Source organism: Drepanopeziza brunnea (genome assembly GCF_022702325.1).
Source record: "Drepanopeziza brunnea f. sp. 'multigermtubi' strain 214-2 chromosome Unknown ctg2, whole genome shotgun sequence".
Lineage (NCBI taxonomy): Eukaryota > Fungi > Ascomycota > Leotiomycetes > Helotiales > Drepanopezizaceae > Drepanopeziza > Drepanopeziza brunnea.
The window spans coordinates 2,953,237-2,968,109 of record NW_027094065.1 but is presented as its reverse complement, the minus strand read 5'-3'; the positions used below and the strand labels follow the sequence as shown (position 1 = coordinate 2,968,109).

General features: G+C 53.4%; 4 protein-coding genes across 4 annotated transcripts; 1 reads left to right on the top strand and 3 right to left on the bottom strand.

The window, feature by feature from the left end:
- Nucleotides 1-687: 687 nt before the first annotated feature.
- L3040_001928 (uncharacterized protein) lies at nt 688-3,542 on the bottom strand (the record flags this gene model as incomplete). The annotated part of the gene is made up of 2 exons (XM_007289503.1): nt 688-1,119; nt 1,185-3,542. The coding sequence occupies 2 exons, from the start codon at nt 3,540-3,542 to the stop codon at nt 688-690; spliced, it is 2,790 nt and encodes a 929-aa protein (XP_007289565.1).
- A 371-nt stretch (nt 3,543-3,913) lies between these two features.
- L3040_001927 (uncharacterized protein) lies at nt 3,914-4,905 on the top strand (the record flags this gene model as incomplete). The annotated part of the gene is made up of 4 exons (XM_007289504.1): nt 3,914-3,938; nt 4,022-4,034; nt 4,130-4,655; nt 4,732-4,905. 4 exons carry the CDS (start codon nt 3,914-3,916, stop codon nt 4,903-4,905), a joined length of 738 nt encoding a protein of 245 aa, XP_007289566.1.
- A 472-nt stretch (nt 4,906-5,377) lies between these two features.
- Nucleotides 5,378-8,861, bottom strand: L3040_001926 (uncharacterized protein; the record flags this gene model as incomplete). The annotated part of the gene is made up of 7 exons (XM_007289505.1): nt 5,378-6,449; nt 6,498-6,560; nt 6,609-7,245; nt 7,299-7,949; nt 8,011-8,529; nt 8,604-8,648; nt 8,717-8,861. 7 exons carry the CDS (start codon nt 8,859-8,861, stop codon nt 5,378-5,380), a joined length of 3,132 nt encoding a protein of 1,043 aa, XP_007289567.1.
- Nucleotides 8,862-12,294: 3,433 nt separating this feature from the next.
- On the bottom strand, nt 12,295-14,644 carry L3040_001925 (uncharacterized protein; the record flags this gene model as incomplete). The annotated part of the gene is made up of 7 exons (XM_007289507.1): nt 12,295-12,574; nt 12,626-13,089; nt 13,141-14,175; nt 14,222-14,309; nt 14,359-14,412; nt 14,471-14,488; nt 14,547-14,644. The coding sequence occupies 7 exons, from the start codon at nt 14,642-14,644 to the stop codon at nt 12,295-12,297; spliced, it is 2,037 nt and encodes a 678-aa protein (XP_007289569.1).
- Between the last annotated feature and the right edge of the window lie 229 nt (nt 14,645-14,873).

Below are 14,873 nucleotides of genomic sequence, written 5' to 3'. Positions count from 1 at the left end.
TAAAAACATCGAGTGCTTGCTGATACATACCTATATATATGATTCCAGGCATCAGAAACAACCACAAGGCAAAAACCACCATCGTCTCTCTCTCCCTCCCTCGAGCGAATGAACGATTGAGCGGCTGAACATCTCGAGAAACGGACGAGTTGTCATTGGACCTCGACCCGACCCGACCCGGCTGCATCGACGTGAGTGTGCTTCGGGCTTCGGACTTTCGCACCCTTCATAAAAGCCGCTCGGACTTTCGCGCGGCGTAACGTACAATTACAATATGTCCCTTGCATGAGAAAACCTGACGAGCGTGACTAGATGATTTGGGATTGGAATCAGTCAAAGACAACAACAATAAAAACTCGAACAACAACAATAAGAAAAAAAAAAAAAAAAAGTACACGAAGTTTCGACATTGAACAAATCGCAGTAAGTGCATGCATGCTCTGCCCCATTTTTACAGACTACGTTCCCATATGCAGATCAGAGGCCATACCCGGTTGAAGATGCCTCCTCGAGATCAGAACGCCCAGTTCTATGTACCCCCTATCGTCCCAAAACAAAACCAATGCCATGCTGGATATCGTTGACGCCCATCCCGAAGTCCCCCCCCCCCCCCTCCAAAAAAAAAATTTGAAAATTTCAAAAAATCAAAAAATCACAATAACACGCTGCAAAACTTTCGTAGTCTCATCATCGCCCGGACTCTCCACCATCCTCATCTGCTCTCAGCCCGCTGTACTGCGTTCCCTGGTTGGCAGTACTCAGTCTCGCACACAGCCCCAGCAACACCACTGTCTCCGTCGCGGCGTAATGATTCAGTGCATCAAGCAGAATCTGCAGATGCCGGCTGAAGTTGTCTTCGTACTTTTTGATAATCTCGTACATCCTTTCAAGCTTCTCCTGCCGTTCCTTTTCGCTTGTGGGGGGCGTTGGCGGATTGGAAGATGTGGAGTCACTATGTCGCTGTGCCATTTCGCTTTGGAAGCGTGCCCAATGCTGTTTGTTCATCGATGAAGGCCTCTCTGCCGCTGACATGTCTGGGTCTGCTTTTTCTAGCTCGCGGGCAAGCCAGCCGGTGTATGTTGCAAAGAATGTGCATGTTTGCATAAGCTTCGAGTGGATCTAAGAAAAAAATAGGGTCAGTACCCGAAGCTCCGAAGCAGAACATAAGATTGTGTTGAGCTTACCCTCAGCAGCCTGCTGTTAGTAAGCATGCACTCTTTCAAACAGGTATCGAGGAAATCGACATGATCTTGCATAAGCTCGTCGACCGTTCGTACAGGCGTCGCACCACCCTTGCTGTCCTCTTTTGCGTTCAGTCGAGCCATCAGTGCCTGCCAGTTCGGCTCAATGACCTCCGCTGTACAGAAATACAAAAGCTGTTGAACAAACACGAGCATACGAGCACGCAGGGTAAAAACCCGCCGTTTCCACATCTCCACTGTCGAATTCGAGCTCTTGTGAGCCCAGCTGGCTGATCTGTTGTGCGTCTGCCAACATGAAACCAACTGCTGTTCAAGATGCCTCAGGGACAAAAGGTATCGAAACAATGCTTGATATCTCCATACGGTCTTCCTACTGATGACAAGCGATACCGGAAACGGGACCGAGTAGTCCAGCTGGAGCGACGTAAACCCAACGGCGGCTTTATCATTGTCGTTGGTCGGCTGAGCGGCGGTTGTTTGGAAAGACTCGCCTTGCTCCATCCCCGAAATGTTGACCACCCGCGTCAGTGAGTTCGTCAAGCTGACCTCGTTCATCTCGATCTTGATATCTTCTTTGAACGGATCCTGGGCAGCCACGCTGCCTGGCTGTCTGAGGACGAGATCAAGCAGGGACTGCAATTTGCCCGTGTTGACATTTTTGACCGGTTTCCGCAATTCGGAAGCCCCAAGCTCCAAGAAGTACGAAAAGAAATCGGACCGGTCCAGGAAGAAGTAATGTTTCAAGGATCGTAATCGTGCAGGTAGGGCATGTGTTGTCAGGAGAAGTTTCAGCAACGACTCGTTGGCATGAGCATAGGCGCTGTTGACATTTTCCAAAAATCGATTGTCGTCAAACGACCTCGGAACATCTATAACTGCTTTGCTCACATCGACACCACCGCACTCCCTCACCACATTCAGATACTTGCCCGCCAGCAGAACTTTGTCCTTGACTCCTTGAAGCTGTGGCGGAACATCCTGATCCCGCAAAGTGTACCGTCTCTCCCAGTACTCGTCAGTGTAGTCCTCCACCAGTTTCTCACGTGTCATACTCTTCTGCTCCCGAACCAAGAATTCCGCATGTGGGTCCTTGATACTTCCATGATGCAGCCACTCATTCAGCATCATCATATACGGACGACTAGCATCCCGTAACAGTGATGTGAGAAGCGACCTTGCAGCAGGATCCCCGGACATTGATTCCAGCCGCTTCGTGATGAGCCCTAACACGCTGCCTCCTTTGCAGATCTTTTTCCCCGGTATGTTCCCGGGCCCCAGGTCGCCCTTGTCCCGCAAGCTCTCCAATATGTTCTCGATGTCGTCAAGCCCATCGTCTTCGTCGTCATCTTCCAGCAGGGAGTTCCGTTTCAAGATTTCGTGGGCCAAAGAGTAAACCTGGGACATCATGTGGCTCGTCGGAAGTGTATGCAGGTTCAGGACATGCAGTGTGAAGGAAGGGTTAGTGAGAAATTGTGTCTCGAGTTGGGCGACCAGAATCAAGTAGTCCTGCAGCAACTTTCGGATGGCCGCACAGAGAGCATGATTTACAGCCCCGAACTCTTCCCGACTCTGCACTTCCACAAAGGCTTCCACAGCTCCGTAGTGGGTAGCCATCTTCAACATCGTGGTTGTTAGATCTTGTAGGCTCGGATCCAATCCTGGCAGAATCTTAAAGCCGGGTCCGGCGAGGCGATCCCTCTCCACAGATGGATTATAATTCTTCGAAAACCTGACGTATTGTCCCTCGTAGCCCATAAACACAAATAGCAAGTCCTCCAACACGGCCGCTTCTTGGACTTCCAGAGACAGCTCGTGCAGAGGCCGAGGCTGTAGTGCCAGAGGCGCTTGCGACGAGAGCGGCGGCACAGAGATCCTCGAGGCCAGAGGAGCAGTCGTATGCGGAACCAGACACGCTTCCGGTGCCCACGGTAGCGGAGGCGCTTCCACCTTGGTAGACTTCGACCTGGCATCGGCCCCCGCGTGCATCCTGCTATTCTCCGGCTTCGGCCTCTCCTGGGGCTGCATCGCACTGGGCCTCCTCTCCGGACTCCGCGTGCGGCGCGTAACAGTTTCCTTCGTCGTGACCAGCACCCTCTCCGTCCTCCGCTCCTCCACGCCCGGCTTCAGGCGATGGGCACCCGACGGCGTCCTCCGGTGGCTCCCAGCAGACGTAGAAGGCTGCGGCGAGTGCGGTTCCCCATGCTGTGCCCTGGGATCCGGCCTCTCGCCTCGATTGGATTGTTGGCTGGAGGAGACGCGGGGTTGGACACTCCCATTTTCGGTCGCGGTCCTGCGGTCGCTGCGCGAGGATACTCTGGCGTGCGAAGAGGAAGAAGACATGACTTCGCATTCATTCGCAAGTCGGAATCGGAATCGGAATAATTGGTCGGCGCGCGGAAGTCGAGAAGCCGGCTTTCGTTTGCGGCGGTGAGATTCGATGTTGACTCTGGGCTGGAAGACGCGCTTCTGATCATGGCTCGCGTTTGGGGCTAGTGCCTCGCTAGCGCAGAACGGTCAGAGAGCTGCGTAGATGGGAATGCCTGGAGAGCGATTACAACTGCGACCACCCCTCTGGAACTCCTCGTCTTCTCACCACCACCATCGAATCTCCAAGGGAAACATATCACGATAATCTGCCGAAGTTCTTGCAGCTTCACATCCAACCCATCTCCCACGAATTCCCACCCGTCGACCACTTCAGACCGTCAAAGATGTTTATCGCTCGTTCAGAATATGGTAAGTGCCCCCCTCCTCCCCCCCCCCGAGCTCCACCACGGACTTCTGGAGAGTTTGAAGGCTCAGAATCTAACAATTGACAGATCGGGGTATCAAGTACGTTCATTCCATGCCATGCCAGAAACCCCTCTCCCAGAAGAGAAAGCAAAGCTGCTGGCAAACCAACCCCCCGGTCTAACACACCCACGCAGCACCTTCTCCCCCGAAGGCCGCCTCTTCCAAGTCGAATACTCCCTCGAAGCAATCAAGCTCGGCAGCACCGCCATCGGCGTCGCGACGGGCGGCGGCGTCGTCCTGGGCGTCGAGAAGCGCGTCACGTCCACCCTCCTCGAGACGTCGTCGGTCGAGAAGATCGTCGAGATCGACCGCCACATCGGCTGCGCCATGTCCGGCCTGCAGGCCGACGCCCGCTCCATGGTCGAGCACGCGCGGGTCGAGAGCCAGAACCACGCCTTCCACTACAACGAGCCGCTGCGGGTCGAGAGCTGCACGCAGGCCATCTGCGACCTGGCGCTGCGGTTCGGCGAGGGCGCCGACGGCGAGGAGAGCATCATGAGCAGACCGTTCGGCGTGGCGCTGCTGATCGCGGGCTATGACGAGGATGGGCCGCAGCTGTACCATGCGGAGCCCAGTGGCACCTTCTACAGGTATGACGCGAAGGCTATCGGGTCGGGTTCGGAGGGTGCGCAGGCTGAGTTGCAGAACGAGTTCCACAAGGTACGGGAGAAGTGCCCACGTAGCCCAAAATTGTACCTTGTACCTGGAGCCTGAAACTGACGGTGGGAAACTACAGTCCCTCACCATCGAGGAGGCCGAGACGCTGGTCCTGAAGACGCTGAAGCAGGTCATGGAGGAGAAGCTCGATTCGAAGAACGTCCAGTTGGCCAGTGTGACCAAGGAGAGAGGGTTCCGGATCTACACAGATGCAGAGATGGCCGCCGTTGTAAGCAGATTACCTGTGAATTGAACCATGACAGGCTTCGGTTGTGACGCGGGGAGTCAGGCAGGCAGGCAGGCATGCTAGAGAGGAGCTACGGGGTTAATGATGGACAACAAAGTCGTCAAACATAAAGAAAGCAGAGAACATTTCACCCAATGTGCAGTTCAAGTTCCAGTTCAGGTGCAGCAAAGGTATTCAACTCCACTCCGATTCTTCTCAATCGTACATAGAAGTACAATTAAAGCTCCTGATATAAATATGTTCGGTCATGCCCACGCCCTGCCTTCGCAGCTCTACCATGCATGCATCCATCCGTCGCTAAACCGAGACTCGTTCACCCACCCAGCTGAAATGCAGAACAAAAAAAAAAAAAAAAAAAAAAAAAAATTTGCCGCCCAAATTGATATCCCGCAAACACGCAAACACAAATATATATATATGTATATATATATATATATATATATATAAGACCGCCCGCTTCGGGTCACTCATGGGTCCATCATCGCTGTTGACGTCCCACATCCAGGCCTTCAAAATCCTCCTCCAGGCCGAGGACGCCCAGCGCATATTGTACACGATCCGACTTCGCCATCACCAGCATCTTCTCCTCGTCCGTCTTCCCCTCCAGCGCCACATCGATGCGCCTGGCGCTGGCCCAGATATCAGGCACGACTCTCCGTTCCGTGGTGCGTGTATACGGGGGCCCCCTCCCCAGCTCCCCCATCTTGACCCAGGACGTCTCGCAGCCCGTGGCGACGGCGAGGGCCGTCTGCCAGCCGGTCAGGCGGGCGATGTCGCGGAGGCGACAGACGGTCCACTCGCGCTGGCTGGCGACTTGAAGCTGCACAGCCGACACGAACATGCAGGTCGACGACTCCATCAGCGCCGCCCCGACGCCGGGGTTGACTTCGGTGGTCATGCTCAGATCCGGCGCGATGCCCGCCGCGATCCTGCCCAGCTCGTTCGCGAACCGGCCCGTTTGCGGGGCGGAGATCCCGGCTGCCATGATCGCGGCCGGAGGCATGGACGGGTGCGCTCGGTAACAGGTGATGAGGCCCATGTAGAAGTTCATCCAGATGCCCGCGATGCCGTACGTTCGGTATTGCAGCGCGGGCCCAAAAGGGGTTGGGATCGGTGCTGTGAACTCGGGGCCCAAGGCTTGAAAATCATCCCCGAAGTGGCTTTGGATCAAGTCGAATGCGTCGCGGATCTCTTGCCATTCTTCGTTGGCGGCGTGGGTTTGCGTGTACAGGTCGGCGTCCTCGCTATGGGTCTCTTGGGGCGAGGCCTCCCACAAGGGCTCGAAGCCCATGGGGAGTCGGGGCTCTCTGACGTCCGGGACCATGCCGCTGAAGTTCGGCATCTGCGGGGGCGGGTGTTGCGGCGTGTGAGGCGTGTGAGGCGTGCTCTGCTCTGGTGGCCGTCTCGGTGGTGGTTGTGCCTGCATCGATGCTGGAGGCTGCCAACGTCCACCATTGACCTTCATCGCTAGGCGTTTCCTCTTCAAATCTTTGGATGCAAAGTCTGCAAGGCGGCCCAAGAGGAGGATCATATGATCGAACGTGCCATAGCTGGAAGTTGTTAGCCAGGTCGACGAAGTGTAGTTGCGCGCCTCTTACATGGCATTGAGGCGTCCCAATGGCGCTCTTGGTGGGCAATGACTCCAAAACGAGTACTCCAGACTACCCCTTATCAGCTTGTGGTCTGTTCGAAAGTTGAAAGATACCTACAAGAGCTTACCCCCTCCAAGAATACTTTGGTAGGTATCTTGCTTAGCGTACCACCAAAAGAGATCCCGCTGTGTCTCATATATCTCTACATCCCTTTCCGTGTAATACTTTTCCCGGCTTTGATGTGACTGACTGTCGCCTAGAACCTTTCCGTAATCATTATAACTAACTTTGGTCCCCATCAAGACCCCGACGACATTTTCGTCCACTTCATCTGCGGGGTTAGTATGGCTCTGTTCGTCAAAGTCAAACTCAAGCCCATGATTTTGCGCGTAGTTGAACCTCTCGATATCATGTTGTCGTTTTCGGTCTCGCTTTCGCTTAATGTGTCCGGTCAGCCCGGCGAAGTCGATCTCCTTGACCAGTTGCTTTGCTCCGAGTAGATGATCAGTCCATTTCTGGTGGTCGGCAGCCCAACACTCGTAGAACGAGAGTAGTAACGCTGCGGCGAGTGTGGCCGGATGTCCTCGACGAGTAGGTAGGCTAACGCTCTTGGCTATCCTGCGAAGACTCAGGGCGTAGTGTTTATACGAAGCTGTGACTGGTCCGCTTTGGAGTTTTGATATATGTAAAGTTGCTATGGCAAGCATGGCATGTAAAAGCCCAGAATTTTGGAGAGCAAGAGTCGGAAATGTATCTGCGTATGATCGTCAGCCAAGTGGTCTTGGGGTACAGAGATGGAAACTTTACAGGTCCATATATGCTGTTGGGACTTCAGTACTGGGGATCCTTGAAAGATCAACGAAGGGTTGGCAGGGTGCCTCTCGTACATAGACATGCTAGGACCGGTGACATTGACGAAGTGACAGAATATCCTTGCGGTCATTGGGTCTCGTAAAGGAGTCGACTGCGACGATGGCGTGTAGGTAGCCAACATGTCGGGACGGTCGATGAAAGATACGAAGGATCGGAGATTGAGCCCTTGCTTGTCTTGTCCAGCTTGCACTGCTACAACGATGCCAAGATCATTCTTTTTGAGGTGGATATCTTGGTCACCATGCGCAAAATGATCGTGTTCTGCCATATCCATATCTTCATCACCATCGGAGACATCAAATGGATCGTCGAGATCTTCCATATCGTTTGCTGTAGGAACGCGTTGTGGCTGGCTCAGGCTCCAGTCAGGTGTCTGAGGAGGACAAACCTGAGCATGATGCCCTCCTTTCCAGTCTCGTGGGTACGTAGGCTGTGGGTGTACGAGCTGATGTGTAAAACTTTCAACTTGGGGTGTCCTTGGGGAAGTAAGCGTAATATGGTCCGGAGCCGGGAACGGGTTCCCGAATGTAGTCAAAAAATCCGAATCCCATTTCGTCGGAAGGTGATGTGGCTGAGAAGATAATGCTGTTTCGCCAAGCAAAAGTTAGAAGTATAAAAAAATGAAACGGATTGAAGAGGGACGCACGAGTTGGGACACCAGACCAGTCTGACGAATATGTTCGAGAAGGAGTATAAGCATGGTTCTCCGCGCTCTCTACGCCCTCCTGCTGTACCAAAGCATTGAAGTCATAATGGGATTCCTGCTCTTCGAGCGAATCCAAGACGTGCGCATCACCAGTGCGGTCCAAGACCTTATCCTGAAGATGTATCTTGAGCCTAGGCTTCTCTCTGTTGTTGTATCTCGAATTGCTTGGCAATATGTCCTCAGCCGAGCCTCGCCGCTCGTTGCCTCGGCAAGCGGCGGCTTGCTCGGATGTCAGCGAGGCCGAGAAAGCCTTGCTAGGCTTCGGGGCAATCGGGAGTGGGACCTGTCCAGAGCCTGGTTGAGGATGTGATTCGCGCCGACTCGAAGATTGACCCTTGGGAAGATACGGAGGGGGAGGAGGAGGGCCCATGCTCGGATGGTAAGTGCTCATGGGGTCTTTGAATACAACTCTCATGTTGTATCCTTCACACTGGCGTTTTGACTTTGCACAGTTTGCGCCTACAACATGGGGCGTAAGTATCTCAGGCGCAAGATACCGAGGGCGCGGTGGAAGTCTTCCAGTGGGCACTTACACGTTGGCTTCTCCTCTCCACATTTGATGCGACGCTTTCGACATGCTATAGTTGCAAAGTCAATCATCAGCCAAAAACCTCAAGGGATCGCTCAACGGTCGGGTGTATCGTACTCAAACAACCGGTCTTGGTCCTCTTCCGCCCTTTGCCTTTTGATCCAGGTTTTCTAACTTCTCGATCTTGTTCCTCGTGTGGGCCAACACTGTGCTCCGGGCTATTGGGCGGGCTCGCTTCAAGAAACTCATCGCAATTCTCCATGGCTTAGCTAGCAAAACTCCCGAGACGGCTCAATGAAGATTTGACAAGAGCTTCATGTTGCGATACCACTCGACTACCAGAGCCAGCCTTCGAAAGCCGAGATATTGACCTCAGGTGGAAGGTACCCTTGGAACGGCGATCCGATTTCCATGCACACGATACTAAGGGTCGTGAGCGGGTAATGGGTGGAGTGATAAGTCACTTAGCTACAACGACATGGCGAGACCACGAGGTATATCGAGCTCGAGGGATCTCAGTCCCTGCACTAGCGTGACTAGATGGCGAGGTTCTATAAGTATGCACTAGTGTAGTAGCGTCTGGCGGATGTCAATGCCCAGGCCGAGCGTCGTGGTGAAGACTCAGAGGCAGAGTGACAACGAGGCGAACTGCGACTGTCCTTGGGGGGGCATAAGATATCGATGCAGGATGTAGGTGAGGCCGAGATGAACAAGCCGGCATTGCCCTATATCGAAATTCAATGGTGGACGCGACTACAAGGAAACCATTCCAATTGCGAGCGATCAGGGCCTGATAAGATAATCCAAGATCGTTATCTCTCGTGGTCTGAAGGTATCCGTCAGTCCGACGTCGTAAGGGGTCAAAGAATAAACACGCGTGTGTATGCCTGTGTTAGAGCGGCAGCAGCCGCGATTTCGCTCTGATCGCAGCGGGCCGCAAGTGCTGGCCTGGCTGTACGGACGGATTCCGGGGTCCGGTGGGATGGGTATCTCGAGTCGAACTAGAGCTTCTCCGAGCCTGCAACTGGGAATTCAATTAGACAGCACGCACAACAGCAGGGCTAGGAACGGAACCTAAGGCGACCGAAGTAATACGGAACGGAGACAGATAAAGAACGGCGGCCCCAGAGAGCTAAGAGCTAGCTCGTGACCGTGAGCGTGACCGTGAGCGTGACCGTGAGCGTGACCGTGAGCGTGACCCGCTCCGCTCCGCTTCTCAGCTGCTGCTAATCGGATATCTTGGATCTTTGACAACTTTGACAGACCGAGAAGAAGAACGTGATAGAGCGGACAGCGAACGTTGCTATAAAATCACTCGTCTCGTCTCGTACCGATAGTCGCGTGATGGACACGTTCCTCGGAGGGAGATGGGACTTCTGGCATCCCACAGCAAGCTTCGAGACGAGTCGCGACTCGAAAACAAACGAATTATTTTCAATTGGCAGGGCAGGAATGCAAGAGCAAGCAAGCAGAACGTACGTAGTACTTGAGTGGACCGACAACGGTCGGATCTCGGATCTCGGGTCTCTTGGGTCTCCTTGTCCGGACCGAACAATAATCAATTGCGATTGTCGATGTTGTCAGTGGGGTAGGTAAGGGGAGGGAGGTAGGTAGTAGTAGTTGTATGTCGTCTGAAGGAAGCGTGCTTGGACTCAAATCCTCCACTGCGCAGCGTTGGTTCCTAAGCGGTGCTGACAGGGAGTTTACCGATGCCGTGGTGTTGGTGTAGTACATACGGGAGCCAGTGCCCGTGCAGTAAGTACTATCTATCTATACTGCTCTGTCCAAGCCTGGCTGGCTGGCTTTGGGGTCGGGGTTGATGGGGGTGGGGGGGGGGAAGGGGGAGGAGGAGGAGGAAGAGGTGGAGGAGGAGGAGGAGGAAGAAGCTCCAGTCCACGATTGAAGAACCAAAAGCTCGAGCTTGTGGATGTGGATGTGGATGTGGATGTGGATGTGGAAGCGGATGCGGATACTGCAGAAACGATGCGATACGATACGGTATGATACGATAAGTAGGATATCAGTTGTATCATACCAAGATGCAGAGTGATGCTGCTAAAGAGCTAATCTTGTGTAGCTCTAGCAAGGATCAGGGTGCACGTCCCGTTGCAGTGCAGTGCAGTGCAGTGCAGTCCAGCCAGGGCAGTCCAGCCAGTCCAGCAAGTCCAGTCCAGTCCAGTCCAGTCCAGTCCAGTCCAGTCCCCTCCGCTCCCCTCCCCTCCCCAAGTCCAAAAGCCCAAGGGGCGGGAATCTGCAGGGAAACGGAGCGATGCTGCAGAGTCCATGCGAGTCAAGCGGCGTCCAGACGAGCCCGACAGCGACGGCGTCGACGAGCTTGCGACCGGTTAAGGCAATTCAGACGACGTCGACGGCCTGGCGTCACGCGTGCCCGACTGTACTGTACAGTACAGTAGCTAAGGGCCGTGCAGGAAGTACTAGTAGTAGTAAGTAAAGTAGTCAGTGCGCACGCACTACCGTAGGTCAAAGTCTAAGTCAAAAGTCAAAGTCAAAATCCAAAGTCAAAATCCAAAAGTCCAAAAGTCCAAAAAGTCACACGCGGCGGAGATCCTGCCCGGGTGTCGATGCCGATAGCCTACCGGGCTTGGCTCGGGATGCAAGCAGTACAGTACAGTACAGTACAGTACTACTGTAGGTACGATACTAATGTACGTACCTAGTACAACTACAGTACAACTACGAGCACTCCTACCAGAACTAGTCCTACTACAGCTGCACCTCCGCCGTCCGAAGAAGGACGACTTACTCCCCGATTAGACAGGGTAAGCGCGTCCGGCCGACCAGCCATCTACCCATGGTACAGGCCTAAGTATTACCCCTCGAGGGTAGGGAAAACAGGGGGTTTAAAGTGGAAACTACACTTTTAAGGCACCCTCGAGGGGTAATACTTAGGCCTGTACCGTGGTACATTGCGCGCCTCACTGCGGATTGATTTCTTCCAAGTTCAGCCCCTCCATCCATCTCCGCGTAGACCCACCCCCAAGCTCTTGGCATCTTCCCACTCCCCACTCCCCCACTTCCCGTTCCCCACTTCCCGCCACCCTCCCCTCTTCTCGTCTCCACTCATCGCACATCTCCAACCCCCAAAGTCAAAGTCGAGAAAAAAAACTGGGTCCCGACCGGAGTGCGCTCCTCGGCACGCCTTCTCTCGCATTAGTCAGTAAGTCCGCACTAGAAGAAAAACAAAAGAGGCCGCGGATGGATCCGCGGACGGCCCGCCGTCCCTCCAAACCTACACTCCCACCACGGTACCGCTACGGGTACGACGCCTGTGCTACGTACCTACTTACTGTACAGTACAGCACTCGACCGACCGAACCACCTACCGACAGCATGCATGGCCGATCCACATCCACCACATCTCTCCTCGGCCTGCGTCGTACGGTTTCTGTTAGCTTGGATCGAGTTAGTAGGTACGAGAAAAAGACTCTTTCAACCTCCCTGATGGCTCCGCAAAGTCGATTCCAACATTTCATAAACATCTGTAGAGGAACCCGGTGAAGGAAAAGTTAAAGTACAAATGTACCGGTACCTCGGCAGCGCTGATGGTGATTCCCCGCTAGTGCAACTCCAATACCCTGCGCGACCTTTGCCCGCTGAGGTACGCCTTCGCCATGCATCCGAGGTCGAACCTGCCTTGGACTCCAAATGTGCCGGATGTGTGACGACACACAACCTCAGGGGTTCTCCCGAGGCGGCTCTGCAGGCTCTCCGCCTCCCCAGACATTCTCAAATGCCTCCTCGCCATCCAGCCCGTACTTGGGCTTCAGCAAAACTGCAGGCTCATGTAATTCCTTCCAGTGCGTGGACTCTTCGGCTTCATCTTGGGGCGTCGGCTCGTCATCTCCCACCGCAAACTCGTCCTGCTGATCTGTCTTGGGACCCGCGACGGCGACATCTTGATTGGGCTCATATCCTTCACGGATATCCTCACCTGTATCCTCTCCATAAGTACGTCTGCGTAAAGCGTTAGATCAGGAGCACATGTTTAGAGTAGGGAAGGCTTACACAAAGCGCTTAGCTTCGGTCTGGTTCCAAGCTGAACCGCCCTCTTTTCGTGCCCGAACCCTGTCGATTTCCTCGGCTTTTTTATCTTCTACTACGAGATCTACAAGCTGGCTTCGATCCGATTTCGCAGAGCTGGAACCTGATGAGTGGTGCCGTAGCAGGCCCATCAGAGCGGGCGCTCGTCCTTCTTCTCCAGTTGGAGAATCCTGTGCTTCTTCTCCAGTTGGAGAGTTCTTGCCCTTCCCCTTAGAGCTACTGTCTGTCTTCTTGTTCTTACTAGAACTGTGTTTTCGTTTGGACTTCTTGGTGACCTCTTCAACTGTTTCTCGGACGTTGCTTGCACGGCGGATCTGATTGTCTCTGGTAGGCTGCAACAGATTGCGGTTGGCTGACGTGGTTATCAGGTCAGGTGACGAGTTGAGCCATCTCTCTCGGGATGCTTCATGAGCTGTGATGACAGGATACTGTGGCGGTCAGATTTTGTGTCAACTTTCATCAACCTAAGGCAAACTCACATTCCAGTCACCAAACTCCAAGGCTCTCGCCCTATCATACAAATCTTCTTCACCCGGATCTAATGCGAGCTCATCAAAGTTACCATCCCCAGCTCCCATATATTGTGCATCGTTCTGCTGAGGTTTTGAGGGTGATAGACTGCGTGTTCGGCTTGGTCCGCCACTGGCAAGCAGGGGAGTCCTAGCGTTAACATCGCCAGGTTTTGGTATCCAGTATTTGCCTTTTCCACCTCGCTCATATCGCATTCCCTCCATCATTCTCGCAACACGCGAGGATGAGCCTTCGTGGGCAAGGACATTATCTCCAGTGTCGAACAGTCGGTATTCATATTTGTTCCCGCTAAAAGTTTCCTTTGTGTCCTCGATGAGATCTCGTGCTCCAAACGCATCCCGGAGTGCAAACTTGACTGGCATCCTGGCCGCTGAGATTGTGACATCGGCATAGTCATGCCACGAGAAAGCGTACCAATGGGCTATAGCAAAAATAGGCATCTCGACACAGATGAGGGCGTCTTGTATAGCTGCAGCAAGATTGTCCGAGGTGTAGCCTTCAACATCGTCCGGAATTGCACCAAGCCATACCAGAATAGACAGAAAGAATCCTTGCCAGTATGACGCGAAGATGATCAACTTGACGCAGAGAAACTTGGGGACCGGACGGAATGGCTGTAAATCTTTCGACATGATGACCCAGAACATGCCTAGGGAGTACAGACTGACAGTGACACTAATGTTGTAGAGGATACCACTCCATAGATACCCAGATGTCAAGCCGAGATAGCCTTCTTTGTATGTCCCTGTGGCCTTCATAATGACGGTAGCCAGACCGAGGATTGGCTTCAACCAAGCATACTGCAGGATCCCACGCTTTATCGCCAGAAAAGTGTGAGGGTCGGAAATATCGGCTTTCGGAAGGCAGTGGGTGAGAGGCCAGAGATGGTGGACTGGCTCCCGGCCGTGCATCATGATAATGAGTGCTCTTTCTCCGCCAATAAAGTTGATCAACAACTGGAAGAAGGTATATATCGTGAAAGCCTGCCCACGTCAGAAAATCGAATGAAGTAGTCCAAATGGATCTCACCTCATAGATATCACGGATTGGATCTACAAACATGGCAGCTTTCAGCGAGACGATACTCGACCATGATGCTAGCGAGTATATGGGCACCCTGATCGGATTAGCATGTTGTTGTATAGAGGACTGGGCCGTCAGCCTACATGAGCAATATGCGGATAACATATCTTTGTAGAAGAGGCTTCCTGTAGTTCTTGCTGAAGTGATATTAGCTAGTGCGCAGTACAGCTCTCTGGTCGAGTGAAGGTAGCATACGATTGGGACCATATCGAGCTGTTGACCATGATATTAGCAGCCGCATATAGCAAATGTGTAGTTTACTGCCACTCACACGATGGAAAGCAGAGATGCCACCAACGACGAAACTCCGGCGACGATAATCGTAGCATGCGTCAACTTCTCACCCGTTCCCCCAGAGAGAACTCCCATTGCGGCGAGCTGCTGAGCTATGACGCGTTGCTAGGATTTCTGGTTCTGGAGAAGGAACGTAAAGATTTGCGTAGAAGCGAGGTTCTTCACGCGGTTGTTGAGGAGTCCCTGGTCATCTTCTTTCGGTTTCCAGCTCGACATGGAAAGTTGGATTCTGTGGACAGTGGCTGCTGGCAGTGCAATGTTGTGTTCGGATATTTACTTAGGTTCAACATACTGAGCCTTATCG